Source organism: Aulonocara sp. 'chitande type north' Nkhata Bay, linkage group LG22, assembly GCF_057382095.1.
Source record: "Aulonocara sp. 'chitande type north' Nkhata Bay isolate Kocher_YH1m ecotype deep benthic linkage group LG22, A_spYH_male_GT1.1, whole genome shotgun sequence".
In the NCBI taxonomy this organism is placed as follows: Eukaryota; Metazoa; Chordata; class Actinopteri; order Cichliformes; family Cichlidae; genus Aulonocara; species Aulonocara sp. 'chitande type north' Nkhata Bay.
Window position 1 is genome coordinate 20,998,874 of NC_141364.1, and position 24,667 is coordinate 21,023,540.

Genomic DNA, 24,667 nt, shown 5'->3' on the forward strand with positions numbered 1-24,667 from the left:
TCTCGTTTATTTTTTCCAGTCTTGCATTAAAAGCTGTCCTCTATGTGGTTTCTTACATGCAATTTAAAATTAGCCCTTTTACTCTCTTTTAAGTAATTCACACGCACACACGCATGCAGTGATGCAGTTACAAAGAGTCACTGGCGATGACTGTCATTTGTGGTCCCCTGGGTGGATCAGTGGTCAGAGATTGGGATGTAACAGAGGGAGACTATAATTGTGATCTACTCAATTATTAATCTATGGATGAACTCAATACCCGGAGTGAGGCGGAGAGAATGCTCGGTTGACAGGAAACATAGCTGTGAATCTCTAAACGAAATGTGCTTTCAGAGCGTTTATAAAGGGAACATTACATTCTTTCAGTAGAATTTCGTGTCCTTAATTTAATTCTTGGATGTACGGTAATAAAGCCTTTACAAAAGTCCTTGTAACATTGCCCCACTGTGCAAAGGTAACATGTCTTGATTGCTTCTCTATTGTCAGGAGGCATGCCGGCACTTATCTCACCAGTGTTCACTTTGTAACCTCACTATTCAAGTCATTCAGCTCATCTGGCAGTAGAGTGTATCTTTAGAGATAGCATCGCCAACCAGCCCAGCTTTGTTGATACGAAACAAAATAATTCTCTCGCTTTTATTTTAGCTGGACTTGAGCTAAACTGCGCATTTCTTACAAGCTCACTCACACCGGCACGTATTCACTAAACGGATTATAACTGCACTATAACTTCATAAACATCCTCCAGAAAATGAGGAGCCATCATGAATGTAACCGCCAGAGATTGCATTTTTATCCCATGTTGTGTTTACATACCAGCAGAACCACCTTGGATGGGATTAGAATCACTAAAGATGTGCTATAGCCAGCCTGGGAAGCTGCTAGCAGGAGAATGTGCAGGGATTTATGCATTTTTGATGCAGCGTGGGGAGGAGTGGAACTCTGAAAACGCTGCATGACCTACTTAGAGAGCCATGGAATTCAGACGAGTCGTCATGGCACAAAAAAGGAGGAAAATCTTTCTCTCACTTTCTGTTTGTGTGTATGACACAGTGATGTATTCAGAGTGTGCGCGCCCCTGTGCACTTTTTTTTTTGTTGCCTGCTGGTGTTAATGAGCAAGGGCTTTCACACGGTCGCACATACATAAAGTACGGAGTAACCAGAGCGTGCTTTCACTGCTTAAATTTCTCCCTTTACTTTGCATTAAAGTATGTGTCCTGCTTCATTGGATGGAGCTTAGTTCAAGCCATTCAGCCTGTTTTATTTAAAAGCCTCTGTAATAAGAGCCTTCTGACATCCTGCAACACTTCTGCCCACAATGTACTGAGATGGCATCTGGCTGGCTGTAGACAGGTGCATACACACACACACACACACACACACTGGGCTAACAACTGCTTCTTCCTCTGTCCCCATCTAAGGGAAAAATGCAATTTTCTTTGTGACATGGCCTTGTACATAAATTAATTTTCCTTTGCAGTCTAGGCCCTTCTCTCCCTCCTCTTCCCATCACCCCTCTCTCTTTTTCTTGGTAGCTATGGAAACACAGTATTGTACGTCAGCTTCTCAAACCAGACGGCATTGTCCAAGTGCTCGGGCTGTCACATTCCTGCTTCACTGTCACCCTGTAGGGCGAGAGAAGGGGTCGGGTCTCCAGTGGCTTTCCAGTCAATAAGCGATTCATTAGAAAAGACAAGCGCTCACAGTCAGTGTCTTTAACTGGAGTGTTTATTTGGTCCGGAAATTAGCCATTGTGAGACAATAGTCGACCACCTGGTTGGATGGTTTGTGTGTATGCGTGTGCATGTGTGAGTGTTTGTGCGTTGCTCCTCATGATTGATGATTGTTTGTGGACACTGTTGGCATGGCCCCCAGCTTGGTTAAATATGCACTGGTTGATGAAGCCCAGGGCTCATGTTGTTTGTGTGTGCGCGAGTGTGTGTCTGCATGTGTCAGTGACAGGGAGTACACGTGTGCTAGTATGTGCTAGAGGCTCAGTAATGACTTGGTCTTAAAAAAATCACATTTTTTGAGTTAATAACAACATTCATTCTGGTAAAGCAAAAAATCGGTAAAGGCGTTAAGATTAGTTAGAAATCCCTCGTACTCGTTCTGCATGCTGCGCTTCACATCTCTATTTTCTCCCTCTCACCAAGATGTCATCATCCATCACATTCAACAACCAATCTGCAGTCCTCTGTGCTTTCCTGCCACCGACTATTTAATCAGTTCTTAACTAATGCTGATGATTGATAAGCACATTTGCTTTCCATATTACACCAGTCCGCTCTTTCAAAACACCCTTTGAAAAAATAAGGTTAGGTGATTAACTAAAAAACTAATTGGACCGAGCAGAAAACTGCAACGCTGACATCTAGACAAGATGCGTTAATGATGCAACGCTTGCAGCCGTGACCCTTAATAACTTTAAACCTCCTGGAGACCAGAGGAGAGAGGGAGGGAAGGGGCCGACGAGCGGTTGCGTGCGATAGTTGAAACAGAGAGAGCAGCGGGTGGCACAGGACTAGAGATGTGAGAAACTGTAAGACAGAAAAAGAGAAGAGAGGATAAAAAAATGATGATGAAAATGAGATCGTGAAAGAAGACTTGGTGGAGGAGAAAAGTTTAAAGAATGAAAGATAGGTCTTAAATATACAAGGCCAGGATTCCTGGGAGGCAGCGTTGTGCTGTAACAAGATTGATGTGCGTGGACAGAAGGATCCTTAGGCTGCAGAGAGGGACAGCCTGAACTGTGTTCTGCTCTATTGTACTAGGCACACACACACACACACACACACACACACACACACACACACACACACACACACACACGCACGCCTCCATGCACCCACTCACAGTTTTTTGAATCCAGCTCTACACTACACTTATGCCCACACTTGCCAGACTCCCATCTGTCTTCCGTGGAATAAAAAGTTGACTCTTCTTTAAAAAGTTGTCAGTAGATGGTCCTCGTAATTTGGAGTAGGATGACTAATCTGCCATTGTCTGTCCTTTGAGGCCTGACTAAATGTCAACAGTAATGTCTGCATCTTTCTTCGCTCGACGGGCAGCTGTGAAATAACCAGTAGTAAAGTAATAGGAAGGACTACTGGCAATGTCATCTGGACACAGAGTCTTAAACACGACTTGTGTAATAATTAAAAGTGCCTTTCGAAGAGACGAAGCTAAACTAAATTGCGAGTAAATTCCCATTATGGGTCACATGTTAGACATTAATGAAAACATCGTGTCAAAATCGTGATAGGTGAAGCTGCAGAAAAGAAAAGCGCATGAACTGTTTTGAACTCCCCTGTTTTTCCTCGCATCATTTAACCATTTACCCACTCTATTCTTCCTGAACTGATTTTAGTCTGGCTCTGGAGCAGCTTTTTCCGGAATAACCCAGGTGGTGTCACAAAGGTTATCTCAAACTAGGAGACATTGAGTTAGAAAGATCTGGGCTGTGGTCGAATAGTCAAAATAATGACTTCCTTTGTCTTTTTTCCTACGTTTTCTTAACCCTGATAGAAAATGTCCATGAAAGATGAATGAAAGACGTGTCACTTCATTGCCAAGACTGTAACTTTAAAAAAGGGCAACATTAAGCTTACCAGACACATCGATTTATTTATGGTAGAAGAAGAAGAAGCACATCACATGATGATCCCTGTTGAGTTTTTGATTTTCACAATGGTTGGATGGTGTTTAGCTTCAGCATGAAGTACAGTGTTATCGGCTTTCCTTTCATAAAAGATCCAGTGTATCCTAAGTTTAAGGAGGTAACACTGTGCACTAACAGAATGATACTAGCTCTTAACGTAGCTGCCACACAGGTACTTCCAGGTCACTTCACCCAGTTAGGGACCTTCCTAACCAAAACTGACTATTTGACTGCAACCCTGCATTTTTACCAGGCTGATAAATCTAATTTACCCTTCTTTAATAAATTGCTGAAGTAGTCTGAAGTGTCTTAATTTGCACCATGTGTTTTCACGTCCGGTAAAAAAATCATATTGACAGTAACTTGCACTTTAGATACAGTATTCTATAGTTTCTTAGAAAGTGTAGTTTAGCAGTGTTAACCACAAAACCTTGGCTGTCATGCTAATGTCCATAAGTTGAGTTGATAAATAGGCTAATTAGTTGAACAAAACAGAATTAATACACAGAAATTATTTGACATTTAGCAATACATTGTCATACAGAAGGACTGACTAACCTTTAAACATTGCCATATATTTGTATAAGTTAGAAGTTTTCTGGTGGCTTGTTAACTTAACTGCTACATTTAAACTATGGAAAACATCAAACCTGGCTCTTCAGCTTCACTCTCCAGGTCATAGTCTATTGGGCAGTTGAATTGATGCAGACCGCCTTGTTCATGTATCTTTTCAAAGTGGTATTTCACCTCTTTTTCCTTATCTAATGAGTGAAAGCGAGTGACGGTCTGCACGTTTTGCAGACAGCATTATATGAGGTAAATACGTTGGAGGGGGCTTATAAAAGTGGAGGCAGGGACTTTTAAATGTGAAACGTTTGAAAGCAAAGGGCAGCAACATCCAGGAGGACTTGTAAATTTTTCGCTCTGAGAGATTCATAAAGATTGCGAGGCTGAGGCACTGGGATTGGATTGGTTTCATACTTTCACACAGTTGTTGTCCATAAAGCTTTAATATCCCCAATTGACAAGACATATATGAGGAATTTTATGTGCTCATTTTACAGGCTTTTTCAGTTGACAAAAACTCAAACATTATCTAACAACTATCTTGAAGGGTAACAATTTTTCATGTGGAGTTCATTTTAGGTTGTGCTGTCAGCGATAAAACAAATAAAAGCTGATACGAGAAATGCCCTGATCCAAAACTGAGCATGGTGCAATTTGTAGCAGAGAACCTCTCCCGCCTCCCCTAAAAAAAGAAGTGTTACCAAATTTGCTGGGATGTCCTCTCTCTGCCGTAAGAATGGACAGATATTGCACTGTTAACCAGAACTGTCCTCCTTTGTTCCACCTCTTTCTCTTTTACCTCCTCTGCATTACTGAATTCATCCATGGGACAAAGTGAAGGGTCTTTGGGGGCCACAAAATAATTGACTTGATAATGGGCTCCCTCCTTCTTTCTTCCTCACACTCTTCATCCATATTACTCTTCTCCTTTACTATTTAGCAGATTCTTCAGCTGGGGCACCAGCCTGCATGCCCAAGTATCTTTAGGTAAGTATTCTTGGTGTGATGGATGCGTGAACCTTAAGTTAAAAGTGCTTAGGCATAGAAAAAAAGCACTTATTTAATTGGAAGTGCTTTGAGTGCTCACCTTGAGTCCAAAAGTGCGTAATACCACTGTATTTTCCATCATACTCTTTTCCCTGATTTTGAGGGATAACACATATATAGTGAATGAAATTTATACATAGAATTCAAAACAGGACAAAAATAATATATTTTTATGTGCATGAACTGGCCAGTCACTCAGCATAAGTACTGTATAAAAGTCTTCAGTCACCCTGAAGTTGTTTATATTTTGCTTCCATGGAGACAGATTTTTTTTTAATTTAAAAAAATGGTCTCCAGGATTTCTCAAGGTCTTCCAGAGTGTCTCCGTGGACATTCATCTGTTTTTTTTTACCTGACCACTTTTAAAAGAATGATTTTTGTTTGTCAAGCCACTTAAAACTGATCTGTAAAGGATTCAAGCATAAAAAAGGCGCCTAGCTTATTAGGAAAACAAGTAATATGTCTATATATAATAGACAATTTCGCTAAAAACCCATTATATCTTTATGCATTTGACAAAAACACAAAATTTGTTCCCATTTCAAGTGGAGGACAAAGAAGCGGCAGGCCTAATAAACTATCTACAGCAGATGAACAGTATCTGAAAGTCATGTCCTTACAAAATAATAAGTAGAAATCCAGCGAAGCCCTAACATAGGATCTGAGAGATGCATCTTGCCCTTCATTTTGTATGTATGACTCACTGAAACTTCATCAGAAATGGTCTCAGTGGAAGGGTGGCTAAGAAGAAAAGACATAAAATCAGCGGCAACAGGTTTTTGGTTGGAATGATCATTAATATGTATTTGTCTACAGCTATCTGCGAAACAAAGAAGAGCTTTGGGATGTCTTTCAAGACACCTGGAGTACTGAAGTCTACTTAAAGAAACTACAAGAGACTTCTATGTATGTCTGCAATGGTTGAACCTATTTTGCATTTTCTAACAATAATTAGAGAAACTAGGGGTGGCTTAAGACTTTTGCACAGCGCTATAAATATTATACATATATTTAAAATCCTTTATTGAACTACAAAGTAGCAAAAGGAAATAGCTCTGTGTTGTTATTAGCGCCCTAAAATCTGTGCACATTTTCCCTGTAAACAAACTGCATAATGAAAAAGAAAAAGTTTGATTTTTTCCCTCAGTCCTCCCTCATCTCATCTGCATCCATCACCTCCTCGGGGACTAATCATTTGAGGTGGATTTCACTTTGGTCTGTCCCTCTCACTGGGCAGCACAACATGTTCCAGCTGTTGTCAGGCCTTGTCGAAAGCACAACAGCCTGTAATAGGCTTAACACAGCGTCTGCTTTCTGCTCTGCTCAGATTGCTAATAAAGGTGCAATGTGTTCACTCTGATTTTAGTTCCATTGGCCAATTTGAGGTTTTCTCTGATTCGTGAGTGAGCAGATGTGCGTGTTATTGTTTGTCAGAGATTAAAATTTTGCATGAAATTTAGGTAAGGATGATAATTTATCTAGTTGGTTTTGTTTGAGGATGAGCATGAGCACAGAGGGAGAATTTTGTGTGTGGGAGTGAAGGAAAGTGAAAAAGAGCGAAAGAGACTTGTCACCACTAAAGAGGCTTCCAACATGCCATCATGGTTATCCTGGTGGCCATCTGAGCTCTCCAGAAAGCGAGAGATAGATTGACTGCAATAACAAGAGCCAGACGGCACAGAGAGAGGAGGAGATGGAGGGCAAACAACTATCAGCTTGAGCAGCCCAGTCAGTCTCTAGCAGTGGATTTTAAAGGCCAGTCTCTCCCCAGACAAGAAGTGGGTGCCTCAGTTTTTTTCCCTGTGTGTTGCAGGCATGCATTGTTAAGGGAACAGATTGAGGGGGGAAAAAAGCCCAACTCCATCACTCCTTCCTGCTCTCAGTTTACTTCATCCACTCTCACTCAATCAATGTGTACTCTGTTCGGATACTCCGGGGCCTGCTGTTTAAATATTACCACAAGGAGTCTTGCCTATGCTTGCAGCATACTGAAGTCATCTTCATTCTCTCCACTTGTTCCCCCTGTTTTCACTTTCTTGTAGCACTTTTCCAAGTATCTGAACGAAAGCTTTGTCTGTTGGCTCCCTAAGACTGTGAATTACCTGTCAGCCTTATCTTCCCTTGGTCATTTAAGAAAGAGAAAGAAAAGGAGGCATGGTGGGTGATGTGTTACACCCCAGTGGACCTCTGAATTGCCCAAGAGTTCAGTGATGGGGAACAAATCGCTCTAGCTTCTTGAAGATCTTAGGTGCAGATGTATCCTGGAGAGATAAGCAGCAGGAAACACTGACCTTAAATGACACCACATGAACTCAAAGTAGCATGTGGTGAAGATATTATACCGTCACTGTCTTTATGCTGAAATTGTAGGCCTTCATTGGACTGCTGCAGACTAATTCAGTGCAGCAGTCCATACTCGTGGTTCTTCCTCCTCTTCCGACGGTAGCTGGTATTGACAGCCATGACAGTTTAGAGGATTAGTTGGGTTTGTACATGGTGAAAGAGATAATCTTCTTTAGATCTGACCTATTGGGTGCTAACTCTATAGGGCTTTATAATGCCAAGCATATGTTTTAGCAATCGCTGGATTCATCCTGGCGCACATTTCCTCTCCTGGCTCGGGGATGTGAAAGTAATTCAGTGTGGAGTGTGTGCAGGAGGCAGCTGGTACAAGAGTCCAGCTTCATGTGCTGTGCCAGTGCTGGATGGACAGGAAAGCATGCTGCATGAGGCAGGCAGGGTGGATGTGTATCTGTGTACCTTTAAAAGGACTTCAACAGCATGCTACAGTAACACTAAGAAAAACAGTGGTTGTAGACCAAAATGCACAATCAAAATTTCTGCGAGAGCTTGCAGTGAAATTGCGACCATGCTGCCTTTGAGATGTTTGCTTTAAACACTCACAGCTAGTTGCTGTCTTCCAAGCAATTTTGATGCATCGAGATGGCAATAAAATAGAATTGACATGGAGTCAGTCTGCTCTCAGTGTGCTGTTGATTTGAGGTTGAATAGGGTCATTTTACATTGACGTTAGGATTTGTGATAATACTGCAAATCGCGAATGTGCTGCTGTCTAAATACACAGAAATTCACAATAACCAAAAGTTCACATCAACTAACTAAGAGTCCAGCTCTGAATTATACTTGCTTTAACCCTCTGTAACTATCGACAGATTATGGCGTAAACAGGCTGCGACGCTATTATGCAAGGTTTTGATTAAAATTAAATGATGCATGCAATTTATCACATGGAACAAGTAAAAATGCATTTTACCGTGACACAGAGAGAGAGACTATTTCCTCACAGGCTAATTGAGTGAGTGTAGTTTATGAGAAGCACAATAGCGCAGGCTAATGACATCGTACAGAGATCAGCAAGGACGAATATCAGTAGCTTTGTGTAAAGGCCATTGTGATGCAGATGTGACAGTGACAACGTGCTGAGATTTGACAGAAAACTTTGCTTTTAGGACTATAACTAGTACTGTAACCAGAATTCAACCAGTTGTCAGGAAGCTGGGTCAAGTCCCTTGTTATATATGGTTATTTGCAGTCCTTTGCTGATCTGTCTGAGATAGATTGCAGCCTGTCCAAGTTGGTATGTGACTCTTTGGAGACAGAAAAACTGGTCACCCAGAGGTTGAGGGTGTTGCATTTTCAACCTCTAGGAAACCATGAACAATGAAAAAAAATCAGTTCAGTCACCAGGCAACCGCTGATGAAATATGCATGATGCTATTGTAATAACATGTGCATAAACTTAATTCATAAAGCCATATATTCTGAGGTGGGAGTTTGCTGTCAATGATCACCTGTGCTGTTGACCTTGTCAGGAAAAAATGAGCAGTAGTATGAGCAGAGCAGAGCAGAATGCTTCTGACATCAGATCAGGCTCTTCCCTCTCTGTTTCTCTCTATTGTCCTCTGTCTTTATCACTCGCCCTCGCATGTATGTGAATGTGCTATACAGGGCCTCAGGTTGCTGATTTGGGTTCAGTAAATTGCCATTAGATGAGGGACAGGTGCAGCTGCCTCTGGAGCGTTAACAAGGCATTTCATCATGGTTAGCTCCAGCCTGGTGCTCTGATCAGCTCTTGTTCTATTCTCAAAAACACGCATATGCACACCTACAGACGACAAGCATAGATACACCTTGGTGGCCTCTGCAGTGTCTTCCTGCGTGTAGTGACAGTGAGTTGGAAAATTTCACTCTCAAGCGTTTAGCTTATTATGCTTGTAGAAATGTGGCTGGCTCTTCGTAGGGAGGGCAGGTTAATTTACCTGTGGAAATTAATTAAGGAGTAATTAATTATCACTTAGGAATTTGAGTAATTGCTGAGCCTTAAAAAAACAGTCCCCAAAAGTGATCTTCTTTTTTTTAAATTATTCCTGAGTTTTTTTCTATTAAGGTTTATTAAGTGCATTTGGAATCATATTGTAAAGTGCCTTAAAAGGATGTTATATACTTCCTTTAATGCTCTGTAACTATTGCTGGATTATGGTATAAACAGGCATTGATGCATGCTCATCTTTAAAGGCGTGCTATTACCCAAGGTTTTGATTAAAATTAAATGATGCATGTAATTTATCACATGGAACAAGTAAAAATGTATTTCACCATGACACACGGAGAGGCTATTTCCTCACAGGCTAATTGACTTTAGTTTGTTACTAGCACAATAGCAGCAGGTTAATGTCATTGTACACTGAACAACAAGGATGAATATCAGTAGCTTTGTGTAAAGGTCATCGTGGAGGAGATGCAGTAGTGACAATAGTGTTGAGGAGCATTTGAAATAAACTGGTCTTTCTGTAATATACTGTCAATGGAAGGGTTGTGGTGCAATCTCATCGCACTGAAATCTTAAATATTAATCTGAGGGAGAAGATTTTTGTAAAAACAAATGCAACAACTCAGACTATTTATATATCTTTAAAAATATTTTCTAAATCCAGCAAGTGAATTCAAACACCTGTGAGGTTTTCGTGTTTGTGCTGTACGAAGGGCGCATGTTGTACGATTCTGTGATCAGACTGATATGCATCCCTTGAGTCCCATTTCTAGGTTCTTCTGCCACTAACCCCCACCCCACACCCAACACCAACAGCACACAAACCTTCCTTGGCTGTCTCCCAAGGCAGTCAAACAGATTACTACGGACGTTAACCCCATCGATCTGCTCCGAATGGCCTCCAAATGCCAGGAATTAGATTTCAGACTGGAGGAGAGGGAAATAAAGTGCTGTAGTATTTCTTACTGCTCTCCTACTGAGTTAAGTGCTGCTATACTTTCCCGTTGTAGCAGTTTTGGAGCTTATGTATGTTTTACATGAGAATGATATCTGTGACAGCTTTTACCCTATTTAGAATAAACTAGCATCAAAGATACAGACTCCATCCAAGTCCTGGTGGAAGCAAGTCTCACCACTCAGCAGCCATCTTTGAAATGCCTCTGGGCAGTTATTTGGGAATTTATTTTAAACACCCTACCTGAAAAAATGTGAAATGTCAGAGTCTGTGGAATGAAAACGGATTGAAAAAACACTTTTCCGCAGAAAAAGGGGAAATGCTGTGCTATTCATGAGCACAGTTAATTAGGCTTCTTAAGTGTAAGTAAGCCATGAGAAGTACGACACTATGCTAACAAGTGGATATGCAAAGTTGTGGACCACCACCGTTGGTCTATGCAACAAAATGAGTGACTCTTTGGGGGCAGGGGCTGGATAGCCGCCATCTTTGCTGTTACAGTGTTCTCTGATAGATTTCTATTCACGAGTCCTTGAGTGCCACGTCTCTACCAAAACCTGTTTGTAACCTATTAGAAAGCCTCGAAAAAGTCATCACTATAGAACAGAGTTGTGCACAGAGAAAATGGTTGTGTATTGGAAACGAATGCCATTATGAGATTCAAAGATTTTAAATATAATCACTTAAAAACTACTTTAGGTTTGACATTTAAATTTACTTTTTTCCTACTTAATGGACTGTAGGCAAATGTGCATTGTGTGACTTCTAAGCATCACAGAGAGCCTGTGAATGAATCTCACGCTCACGAATTACTCTATTGTGAGCTTATAATGGAGGGCAGGCTCATAACACTGGTTGAATGCTTTATTAGTGTATGGCTAATATCAGGCTCATACCTCTTCTCTCCTGTCTTTCTCACCCTCTATTCAACTGCTTGCTTCACCCACCATCACTTTCACTGTGTCGTTACTCTTTGTGGCTTATTATACTCGGCTGCCTCTCCTGTTTATCCTGCTTTGTCTGTCCAACTTCTACGGTGTTGCTGGAGATGAATAAGTATTGATTAATGTCTGGGTCGTTGTGCTACCTAACGAGAGACTAAATATAGCCGTTGCTACAACGGCCCTGCCGCGGCACCTCACTCATCTAGCGCACAAAAGTGTGAATAGTCACGCCGTTGGCATGACAACACACTGGTCAAGGCTCTGTGAGCAGAGCACAGTAGATTGCGGGCATGCATGGCCTTCAGATTTAAGAGCACATGAATGAAAAGTGGAAAGCTGAATGATCAGCTGATGAAGTAATTTGCTGAAAGAGAAACAAGCCTCAATCAATCGCTTAAGTCATGTAATTGTTTAAGCCATTGATCAAGCAATAATCCAAAACACTCTTTAGTCCCAGCTGCTTAATTTTGCAAGTTTGCAAGATCTTTGGATATTTGTGATAGCTAGGAAAGAGAAGCAATTTAGAAATGTTCTTTGTTTGTTTGTTTCTTTCACAGTTTTCCTTCTCCATGCTTTACGGTGGTTGCAGTTCCTCCAAAGTCAAACTGAGGCCCACTCCAAAAAAAAGAGCAAATCCTCACAGATTTCCAGATCAAACTTCTTAATTCGAAGCAGAAATAAAAATGTTGACAGCATGGCACAAAAGCAGCTGTGGTTTTACAGCTAATATCCCCCTTTGTGTCACCTTTATAAGGAGGCAAGTTTTTCTGTTATACCCTTATCAGGACACAGCTGTTTAACTGTAAGTGTAAATGATCGCTCTCCTGCTAGGTATCACCTCACCTATGTGAACATTGTACTGCTTTCTGGTGTGGTTTTAATATAGCTACAAATACTAGCATTTAACTAACTGTGCAAAAGGACTGTGCAAAAAATCTGTTTGGGGGGGTCATTTTAGCATGTTGCTAATATATCATGCATAATTCAACCTAGATAGTAGATATAGATTTGATTTGATTTTTATGAAGTTAAAATGATAGGATACTTTTATAAAGTGTAACAGGTGTGTAAATGCGGAAAATATACCTCATACATACCACCTTATGATCTATTATCTTAGTCTGGTGCTAGGTGGTAGCTAGGCAACATGACTATGTCATAATATTTGAATTAGATAAGAACTATTAGCTCCTGCTGGTCCAAGAGGAGTTTTCGGGCAAAGAAACACGCATGAACAAAGAACTTGTGTGTTTTAGTCAGATGTTACTCAAATATTTGTTGATATTCTCAAATATCTTCTCTTCTGGACTCAATGCTAAAACTGAGGATTCAGAATATGAGTTCATAATCTGGTGGGTGACAACATGGAGGCTACGTTAACATGCTCTTGTCTTAACCAATGCACTTTGATGCATATGTATGCACATGTACTTGTACACAAGTAGACTGTGCTGTTGTTGCAAGACAGTTTTATTTGGTGCAGAAAGACTAAAGAACATTATTCTTTGCCACCTACAGTACATTGTCACTTCTCATAATAAATCAGCTTAAGCCTACTGTATCTCCAAGCCCTATTGTGCTCATGATGACAAGTTTAGTTGCCCACATTTCTTTTCATGTTGCTTGGTAACCAATTAAAAGTCACAATCCTTCAGTACCAGCCCACCTTGTTATGGCCAGATGCAGGGAAATGAATATTTTCTTTAATAGCCTGCTGTTTCATTCAGCTGTATTGCGAGGATAAGAAATACCCACTGTGTCTAATCACATCTTCTCCCTCTCATTTCACTCGAGGCATATTCGCAATTGTGTCTATTTTTGACCGCCATTATAGCATGGATTTTTCTCTACTGGGATGCATAGAGGAAAACGTATCTCTACCAGTTAACTGTCATCTACTTTAAAAACAACAAAGGCAACAAAAGAGTCTGAGTTGGTCCTAGCACATGATTAAATCCTACTGAATGCAAGAATGTTGGTCCAGCAGTTGATGGTGCGACTTACAAGGAAGTTGTTTGTGTCCTCCACTGCAGCTTGACCTGGCAAATGATTTGAGGTGTCCCAGATTATCATGTTCCTATCAAAAATAAGGGAAAAAGAAGAAAGAAACCATGGATACAAGGGCAGAAATGATCACGTAAAGTGAAGCCATGACACCTGCAACACAACTTAATAGCCTTGTTCACGTATCAAAGCATTTGTTGGTTAGAAATCTCATTCCTTCACATTCGATTTTCAGTTTTTCAATCTGCGTTGTGGAGCGCGTTTGCTCAGTGGAAAATTTCATTCAGTAGCTGGTTGATGGCTAACAAGGTCAAATGACTCTCCGGATAAGATGGACTGTGTCAGAGGAAACAAATACAGACATATACACACACCACCTGCCAGTCAGTCACTCCATCTCTGAATTGAGTAGCAATAATAGAAGATTGAGGTTTGGAGTGTTTACTGCTGATAGGAATATCATTACAACTGTGGAAATCAAAGAATCGCAGCAAAACCGGTTAGCCAGTTCATATAACAATCAATTGAAACCTACACAGTGTTTTTCCCTCTCTGCTCATTTTTCTCTCTCTCCTCCTTTCACACAATCTTTTCCTCTTGTTGCTATAGTGACGTAAAATGGCTGCATTTTGCAGCGTTGGGCTGGAGCAGGGGAACGCTCCTGCAGCCTGTGAGCTACATTGTTTTACATTTGACTTATCACTTCCTTTCCCCGTTACCATTACTGTTTTTACAACAATAACTAAATACAAAGATCCCCTTTCTCCATGACTTCATCTTCTCTCTTCATCTTCTGCCTCGCTGTAGCTCACGACGCCTCTCTCTGTGTTTGCAGTGCGACAATGCCAAGGGGCTGAGGGCCTTCTTTGATGCCATTTGTTACGGGCCCAAACACCTGATGATCTTCGGCGGCGTCTGCCCCTCTGTAACATCCATCATTGCAGAGTCCTTGGAAGGATGGAATCTGGTGCAGGTAGGAGCTGTACTCCATGTCATCATGCACGAGTGTGTATGACTGTGTACAGTATGTAGTCTTAATATCATGTTATTACACGTGAACTCCTGTCTACACACTTTAAAAAAAGAAATCTGGGTATTTCCAGGAAACCTGACTTTGGTGTTTAAAAGCTGCTTAGGTTCTAGAAATTCCTATTCTGTAGGTGTTTTGGTGGACAGATAGGTCTTAAGATTTCAAAGGGGTTCCAACTCATAGCTTAATCCTTCATTAACCTTGCCAGGGTGAATGTCTAATTGGCAATGCTGTAATCCTCGAAATCCCCCTCCCATTTTACAATCAGAGGCAGAGTCAAAATGGTTTGAACCAACAGTACCATGACCAAAAATCAGTTGTGAAAAATGTGAGAACCATTTTACTTAACACTTAGGCTTAAGTAGAGGAAACACGTTATAAAATGATTGTCAAATCATGAGACAGACTGATCACATTGCAGTAAAATGTTGCCTTGCACAGGTGAAAAGATATATTTTGGGGTGTTTTATGATTGGTATGAGCTAAAGTGTTTTGGCCAATAAACTTCTTAGGCAATATAATAAAAGTGATCCTGTCATACTGCTTCCTTCCAATTTCTAAATAGCATTTTGTGCCATTAACTGTTGTGAGTTACGTGTTGTGGTTGCTCTGTGTGGATATTAAACGTCACTAATTCTTGTATCGGGAAAACTTTTGACCCCCAGAGTTATTGCTTGTGCCTACATTTGCTCTACCAAAGAGGGGAAACGCATGCTTTCAAAGAATACAATTCATTGTCTGCAAATGCTGCAAAGGTTATCAAGCACAGATAAGAAAGAAGTGGAGTTTGTGCTTGGAAGAGATAGTGTAATTCAAGAGGCTGTGTTTTGAACTGAATGTCACATTACGTGGAATATATTTCCTCCATTTGCGGTTGCTGTGAATGCTTTACACAGTCCGTTTTTTGCTCACTGTCTTGTTCGGGTCACTCATGAGTGAAACGAGTTGGGAATAAAAGGATGACTAATTGTTTTGGGGGGTTTTTTACGCTGTGTTTGCTTTCTTTTGGTGGTAATGATCCCAGTTGAGAAAGATGGTTCAGGTCATAGTTGAATGTTAAGTGTTTATCTGTTGGTTTGCATGTATGTCTAATTGCTTATCTATTCACTTGCTTTTTTTTTGACAGTGATACCTTAGAGATGCAATCTTCTGCTCTGCAGAACACTGTGTTGGTACAGTTTGTTCCACAGAGCACTTTACCAAGTAGCCCATTTTCTGCTGTCATTACAAAGAGCAACACCAACAAATTCATGTCAGCCTGATCCCAAATGCACACAGTGACTATGTCTGAATATCATATAGCAAGTGACTGGGAGAGAGTTTTAAATGAATAGCTAAAACCAAAGCAATCAAATAGCCTTTTCTTTTTGGGACAGCAGACATGCAGGTGCAAGGAAACTTTGATTAAATAAATTTTTCAATCAGCATCTGTCCAGCATAATACTAAGACTTAACTTATCTTGTTACAGGTGTCTTTTTAAAAGCACGAGTCATAATTATCTGCTGTTTTTTTTTAAATTAAAGGATCTAATCTGTGTGCATCTCTTTATAGGTGTTACAAGTAGGTGTTTATATATAGAATTGTACATTCTCGTTTGTAGGTGTGGTATCAGAAGTTGAGGTTACTGTTCTCAGATGCGAGCTATCTTTGCAGGCCTAAGCTGCATCCTCATTAGAGTATGAGTCATCAACCAGCCATACTGTGAGCTGGAAATCTGCTCAATATTTGTCCCTGGACATAGAAAACACACCACATAGGTTTTGTTTGTTTTACAGACCCTAAATGCAGAGTAAGGTGGCAGCTTTCTATTTCGTTAGCTGGAGCGTGCATTGAGGTTAGTTAGACACAGGCCTGTGTGCTCCTAATCAGTGTTTTCTGCACACGGTGTTTGTGTATATGCATGTGTGTGAAACTGAGTGAAGGCTTACATTATTATGAGAGACATGCAACTTGTTTGGTGGTATTACTTCAAACTAAAAACAGGGGTTGAAAAAGAGGGATTGAAAGGAAGGGTCTAACAAAGGGAACCCAAAGAGGAATGGGAGAGGGGATGAGAAATGATGAAACGAGAAAGGTTTGAATCCTGCACCTCACAATTTTTAATGTGCCATGTCAATGGGAGTCTGTTTTTAAAGCTGTGAATTCTGTCACCCTGCTTACTTATTACCAAGCCCTGGCACTGCTTCTACAAAACTTGAGCTGGAGAATTTTCCATCGTGATTTTATGGGCCAGGCTTAACAAGCTCATCATTTCCACATCAAAACAGGGAGCTGGCAGATACTATCTACAGTGGCGATAGCTGAGAGAACAACTACTCCTGTAAGAAGCTTAATCATACACCCATAAAAATAGCGTTCAATCAGTGTTGATGCCTAATGAAGTCAGCTTGAAACGGCTCAACAAAAATAAACTCTGACTGCACGTCCTTTCACTGCAGTCTACACGCAAGACTTGGATGTACATACTTGCATTTAATGCAGAGCAGATGTAGATCAGTGTTTATAATTTTTAGCCAGAGATTCAGTAGCCAGTATTTTCTTATTGGCAATCAATAAAATGGTGTCTACAAACATAAGAGACCTCCTGTAAGAGTGTTAGGGATAAGCAGAGTTATGAAACGATGGAGGAAAGAGCAAAAAATATTCAAGAAGCCAATTTGTACAGTAACTTATCTTCTCTGCGCAATTTGACAGTTTATCCATGATAAAGCCAAAACCTCAAGCCATGATCCCTTCAAAAATAGTTTTCTGCATTCTGTGTTACAATTTAATTATCAACTTTCCCCCTTGCAAATCCCGAGAGCTCAGTCAGCAGAAAAGTTCCACTAACTGTTCCTAGTATATCAGTCTGCAGAAATACCACAAAACGAATGAGTGCAGACCAATGCCAAGATAGTTAAAGAACATAAATGTCATTTTTTGTAACTGTTCCCCTCTCAAATCTGTTCATTTTTAAAAATACTTAACTAAAATCAGACAATGGGATAACACTATTAGTGGCTGTGGGTGCTGTGTGGTTATCACCTGGTCTCTGCTTTGCAGTTGGACAGACTTTAAATAAAAGGTAGACGTAGCCACCATAATTTCACCAATTTGTTTGAAGCCTCAAACTGAATGAGATGCAATGACTGAGAAACGTATGCACTCTCATATAAGTAGCCACTTATAATTGACAAGGTAGCCACACCGTAAAGAACACCCTGCTTCGGGGTTATTTGACTCTAAATGAGGCCATGAAAAAAAAGCAATTGAGATTATGAACTCAATAAGAAAATGTTTACTGATGTCATAAATCCAGTGAGAAACTGGGTCATTTTTCCAATATCTAATTTTTTGCTCTCAGAGGAGTCGACCCTTGCTGCCTTTTAAAAGGCCCAGAGTGAGACTATGTCCACCTTTTATAAAAGCCTGGTGGTCAGCGGTCCCCTTTAAAATTTTAAGAGTCTTTTGCTGGAGGTAAATGAAAAAAAAAAAATCCAGCATGTATCACATCTAGATGGTGACCAGTCTGCTAGTAGCATATTGTTACGCTTTTCCTGTACAGTACTAGAGGACTGATGCGTTCAGCGGATGTTTGGATTCTGACTCATGGCTCGTGTCGGAGATGCCTGTTCGCCGACCTCCTTCCCCAAGCGGCTTTGCTAGGCTCTTTATTTACAGTCACATTTTGTAATGCGTACTGTACATGTGCTAAAATGACTGCCCAAGGAAATTAAAATGGTGGATAAGAATACTACCCGGGCCAGTGGACAGATGGCGTGGAACAGATTGAGGGAATGATGGAGGAACAGACAGGCAGGGGCAGAAAGACTTTAATAGGCTAAAATTGAAATTCAAAGAAGCGGGGCAAGACGCAGCTGCGTTTGTGAGCCGCTATCAGCCACAAATGCAGCTGATTGCTGTGTTTTTATATCTGTGAGACAATGGATGTTGAAGCCATCTTCTTGGCAACCATCTTGGTGAGTGATTAACCTTGTGTTCTCCTCACCATGAAATTATATAATGCCAGAAAGCATTTGGCAAGGTTTTTAAATAGTTGCTGGCACAGATATCTGCAGCATGCTCTTCACGCTCTCTCTCTCCTTTTCCCCCCCATCGTTTTAAGTTCGGAGGTCTTTTTTTCTTCGCAGCAGCAGCAGTTGCGCCTATTTTCTGTAAATGGTTCACTGCGTGCCAGGAAGTAGCCATGGCCCATCCTGGCTCCAGTTGCTTGCCCCTGCTCACTCACCAATTAGGCCTATCAGCGGTCGCACTGTTCATTTTTCAGCCACGTCAAGTGTGTAATGAAAAATTATGCTTCCTGATCATTTTGCCTCTTGTAATTTGGTCGAGAAAGAAAAGACAAAGGAGCCCCGTCCTTCATAACTGATAAATCTGATACATGTTTTAGAGCACAGCTTTGGTGACATGTTTTATATGTTAATTGCAAAGCAAACTAGGTTAAACATGAACAGAAATCCTACCTCACCATTAGCTCTGTCACTGTTTTTAGATGAGCTATTCCCCAGTGTCCCTCGCCGTGATGTAAAGCGCTAAACCTGTGATTTATTTATCTTCCGGGGACACTGAATAATGAAGTCAATATTTTGGAGGAGGAAAAAGTGGATGCGCTTTCTGAAAGTATTTTGGTCAAGACCTGGACATAGAGCTAATATTTACCCGCATATGAAGCTCATTTTTCTTCGGCATCTTCCATATTGATTGGCAACACTTCATTAAACCAGGCAATTTAGGGACACAGAAGTTGCATCCCTCCTTTATGAGTGCAGCATTGTTGTCTTTTAAGGCTGCACTATCTCTTTGGTGTCTTTTTCCCCCCCAGTTTTATTTTGTTCACTCTCCTTGAGTGCTACACTGGGTGTTTCAATAAAACATGCGATGCCTAGCACTGCAGTATTCTGCCTTACTTACGTCAAATCCTCCTGTGTACCGTATCAATATTTCATCACTTTCAGAATTTAGGCTAAAATAACAGAGTGCACGGGCAGAGCTGGTGTGAGCATCACAACAGATCATCATATATCGCAAAATTACACGTGTGAAGTCCAGTTTATTATTTCGCCCGTGTTCTGAGTGCGTTCTTTGTTTTAGTCAGTGGGTGAGTAAAAGTTTCATGACTTCCCCAAATGCTTTCTGCTTGCTAAGTAGTAGCACAGTCTGATTTCTGATCATCAATATCTTCCTTGATGTTGGGCCCTCGTGAAGAGGACTATATGAGAAAAAAATACAAACTGCTTGACAGAACAAAAAAGGCGACACCCGGGGGAAGTAAGAAGTGGTGTCCCTCACTCTCTCTGAGCCAAGATTAGATTTTAAGTTATTGCCTGAACTGGCCGGAGAAGCGCTTGACGTCACTGTTACCTTTGAACGGACAGAGGCTTGATTCTGTTGTGTAATGCACAGGCCTATATGTGGAGTTAACATTTGGAAAACGAGTGGGAGGATGAGTCAACAGCCTTTGTCATAAGCTGTGAACTAGTCCAGATTTATGGGACAGACTGCTGATGAGGTTAAACGAGGGAAATGTTGACATTTAAAGCAATGCCAATTCTAAAGCAAAACAGCCATATTCTCAACAGCTACTTTATTAGGTACACCGTGTCAGCACTATGTCGTACTCCATTTTTGCCTTAATTTGTCATGGCACAGATTCAACAAGGTGCTGGACACGTGCCTCAGAGATTTTGGTCTGTATTGACATGATAGCATCACACAGTTACTGTAGATTTGTCATTTACACATCCACGATATGAATCTCCCATAACACTGCATTGAAAATGTGCTCTTTTGGATTGAGATCAGTGACTGTGGAGGTCATTTGAGTGCAGTGAACTCATTGAAATGTACAAGAAACCAGTTTGAGATCATTTGAGCTTTGTGACATGGTGTGTTATCCTGCCGGAAGCAGCCATCAGAGATGGGTTTACTGTGGTCATAAAGGGATGGACTTGGTTAGCAATAATAGTCTAGTAGGCTGTGCTAAGTGATGCTCACTTTGTACCAAAGTGTGCCACGAAAATATCCCCTATGCTGTTATACCATCAGCAGCAGCCTGAGCTGTTGATACAAGAAAGGATGGATCTATTCTTTTATGTTGTTTACAAAATTGCGACCCTGTGATTCACATCGATACTCATTAGAGCGGGCAACATTTTTCAGTTTTATATTGTCCAGTTTTAGTGAGCCAGTATGAATTGTAGGCTCAGTTTCCTAATCCTACACGACACCCATTGTGCTCTTGTGCTGCTATAGCCCCTCTGCTTCAAGGTTCGACATGCTGTGTGAGATGCTCTCCTGCAAACCTTGGTGGTAATGAGTGGTTATTTGTGTCACTGTTACCCGTCTATCAGTTACAAGCAGTGTGGTGAGTCTCCGCCTGTCACCTCTGGCATCTTCACCCAGAGAACTGGCGCTCACTGGATATTTTTTCTCTTTTTTGGATTCTTCTGTGTAAATCAAAGTGATGATTGTGCAGGACAATCCCAGCCGATCAGCAGTTTCTTAAAAACTCATTCTGATGCCCAATTTGAACTTCAGCAGATCCTCTTGACCACAGGTGTCGAACTCCAGGCCTCGAGGGCCGGTGTCCTGCAGGTTTCATGTGTGTCCTTGATTCAACACAGCTGATTTAAATGGCTAAATGACCTCCTCAACATGTCTTGAAGTTCTCCAGAGGCCTGGTAATGAACTCATCATGTGATTCAGGTGTGTTGACCCAGGGTGAGATCTGAAACCTGCAGGACACCGGCCCTCGAGGCCTGGAGTTCGACACCCCTGCTCTTGACCATGTCTACATGCAAAAATGCACTGAGCTGCATGTGCACTTTGGCAGCTGGTGAGTGTATGTAAAAATAGGAAGACTTTGTATGTGTTTTTTCATTGAGTGACTGTGTCAGAGTTTCTGTAATTTGTCACCAGAGGCAACAACAACAAAAAAAAAAAAAATGGGGCTGAAGAAAAGATTAATTACATGCTTTACTGTGCATTAATCAGACATGCTTGGTCATGAATGCTGTGTGCTGTTGGAGAAACACCAGCATGTAGCGTCTCACACACACACACACACACACACACACACACACACACACACACACACACACAGTTGTACCTATTCACAGTGTCGAATGCACGCGATTTGACAGGAAACACAGTCATTAGTTAATTAGGAACATTTGTTGAATACGGCGCTAACGTGTTGCAACTGTTGGTGTCACATATTGAATAAACATGCTAGTTCAGAGGCACTCAAAAAGAACAAGAGCTTTGACAGAAGCTCTTGCTGCTTCTTTTCTTCCTGAGGAAGTGGAAACAACAAGTGGAAACAGTTCTTCTTTCTTGCTCTTTATCACTGACACAACTCTTCAACACCAAGGTCTACGAGACACATTCAAAAAGAATACACAATGAGTACATGCTGAATTCCACCCTGGCATTCGAGTATCATTCTCCCAGTAGTTTTCTGGTGGAGGGTGTGTAAAAAGAAAATCATCGTGTCACATTCATAGCACTAATGATGGTGCGGGACGTGCCAGCCACAAGCACCAATAAACAAACTAGATGCATTCATAGTTCGTGCTTGTTTTTGATGTTTCGCACAGGGACTTTAACATGCACACCCACCCACCCCTCTTTTTGTGTGCCCCCCAATCCCGGTTCTTTTCCCGTTTCTCACTTTTCTCTTTTGGGGTTTCCAGGCTTTGATATTTCTTATTTAGGTCATAGACTCCATAGCACTTTGAAAAGATAGCTGGGTGTATACAACTTTCCCTTCTAGATGAAAATAAAGCTTTGAACAAGAAAATCCTCTGATAAATTTAATTTGTTATTAATCTTTATCTAAAATTAATTGACTGTAATAACTTGAGATCAGACGCATGTAAAAGTTGACTCTGCTTTGATTTAGCAGGACAATATGCATCTTTTTTTTTTTTTAGCAAGATACTTCACTTTTTTTAATCAGGCTACAATATAGTTAGTTTTTAAAAAGGCACCACAAGAGAGAACCTGAAGGAGAAATTATTTCAGGGCACAGTGTAGAAACAAAAAGAGAACTCAGCAGAAAAAACATACATTAGGCAACACAAACACAAGTATTTTAAAGATATTTTAGAGGGTAAAATCAAGGTTTATTCCAAAATATCAGCAAAAGAATGCCAGGAATACAAATAATTTCACAGTAGGAGTAAATAAAGAAGACAAACAAGTTTGGAAAAGGTTTTCTTAGTTGCAAAGTAGAGAAAATCCAGTAAAACCAATGTCATTAATCTATAACTTGCCTCTGTGGTTTATATCACAGTTTTGGATTATGCCTAATGTTGGTGTCTGTGTACCTCTTGAGGTGAACAACTTTTTGGTCTTTTCTTGAATCTAATTAATGGTATTTAGGCCGTTTTAAAAAACGATTTTTTTAACATTTCATGTAGTCAGAAAACCTTTACAAACCCCTTAAAAGAATGTTGTTACCCCATTCAACTCCATTTCCTTCAGTTTTTTCCTCCACTTTAAGGACAGTTTAGAATCATGGAACCCAAAAATTTGTTGTTGGAAATGAGCTTCTCTGAGGCAGGCATTAGGAAGATCCTTTGAAACTATATCAAAAACAAGGGCAGACTAGCTGAGCAATTGAACATCAAAGAGAACCCAGCTCCATTACAAGCCATTAAAACCATAACGGCTGCTTGGAAAGAGTGAAGCTTAGAGGATCGATAAAGGGCAGTTTAACTGTCTGACACAGCTCACTAATATCTGAGGCATCAACTCTCATTCAGAGAGAGACTGAAGGAGAGAGAGAGGGGGGGGGGATAAAATGAATGAGAGAGAAAAAAATAGAAGTTAGTGGATAAGAGAGCGGAAATGGAAAGCGGGAAAGACTCTTATTACTGAGTGCTTTCCATCCTCCATTGCTCCCCTTTGTCTTCCTTCTCTCACCAATCCCTGATGTACAGTATTCTTGTACTGTGATAATATAACCTGATTTTACAGTAGAACGGCCATAAGCATAATTCTTTCCCTATACACACAGCACACATTAGCACCAACACGCTATCGAACTAGATGATGAGCATCTACTTATGCAGACGGGAAAACTGCTTTAACTTATGATGTATACATTTTCATTCCTGCTTTTAATTTCAAACATAGCAACATGTACAGCAAAGTATTGCACAATAAGCAGCTGTGCATGTGATGCTTGCACGAACCTATTATGCTAACTGCACTCAAACTGTAATATCACTCCCATATAAAATTGCACCCGTCTGAAAACTGATGAAAGTGTTTTGTTTGACAAACACCAGATCTAGGCAGAGAGGCTTAAAGATTCTCTCCACCTCCTTACTTGATTAAATTCCTTTTCCCTTTTTGTCACTTTATTCTGCCGTTCTTTCCTCCCACGCGATCCTCTTTCTCTTTATCGGGGCATCAGAATGCGGAAGCGTTAAGCCTCCTTGAGATTGATACTGAGCTCAATGCTATTTTTATTCCCTACTGGTGCAGTCATTGAATACCTTTCCTTTTCACCTGCGGCTACAAATGGAATCCAGTATGATAAGTCATGATAAACGATAATGTCTTTCTAGCTTTAGGCCACTTTAACTTATTCCCAAAAAACAAACACCTAACAAAATTGTGTAAACGCTATTTTCTGGCTATATTCGCATACAAAGTTACACAGGTCATTCATATCTTTGATTGTTTTAAAGATCGAATACCCTTTGTGTAGTTATTTCTCCAGTTTTCATCAATGCTAGTTCTTTTTCTATCTTAAATGATTCTGTATAGGTTCCATGGTGAAGACACGCTTCTCTTTAGGCTAACAACTTTTCTCGAATCCTACTGCCAGTTGGTGTCCTCTTTGAACAGCTGTGGCACTCAGGCTTAGATTCAGGCAGACAAACAATTGCTCAGATGAATAAATAAACTAGCCCATACTTGCACAGATGCAGAAGCAGATATGTGCATGTGCAATTTGCATGTAGACTGGCTTGCACATTTCCCAATGCCATCGCTCACATCACTCTCTCTCTCCCTTCTTTTCTTTCTAGTCCTCTTCGCTCTCTCTCTCTCTCTCTCTCTCGCTCTTTTTCCTCCCCCATCTCAGTCTTTCCTGTAACAAAGGGGTCTTCCTTTTCAAAGGGCCTCAGAAAACCTTGGGCACAAAAAGCAG

At 40.8% G+C, this 24,667-nt stretch overlaps 1 protein-coding gene across 1 annotated transcript in view; it reads left to right on the forward strand.

The window, feature by feature from the left end:
* Positions 1-24,667, forward strand: part of gabbr2 (gamma-aminobutyric acid (GABA) B receptor, 2) — a 212,175-nt gene that overhangs the window by 36,513 nt on the left and 150,995 nt on the right. Inside the window, exon 2 of the mRNA XM_086280435.1 lies at positions 14,307-14,444. Coding sequence (XP_086136561.1) covers positions 14,307-14,444 — 138 coding nt within the window. The remainder of the gene's footprint in view (positions 1-14,306; positions 14,445-24,667) is intronic.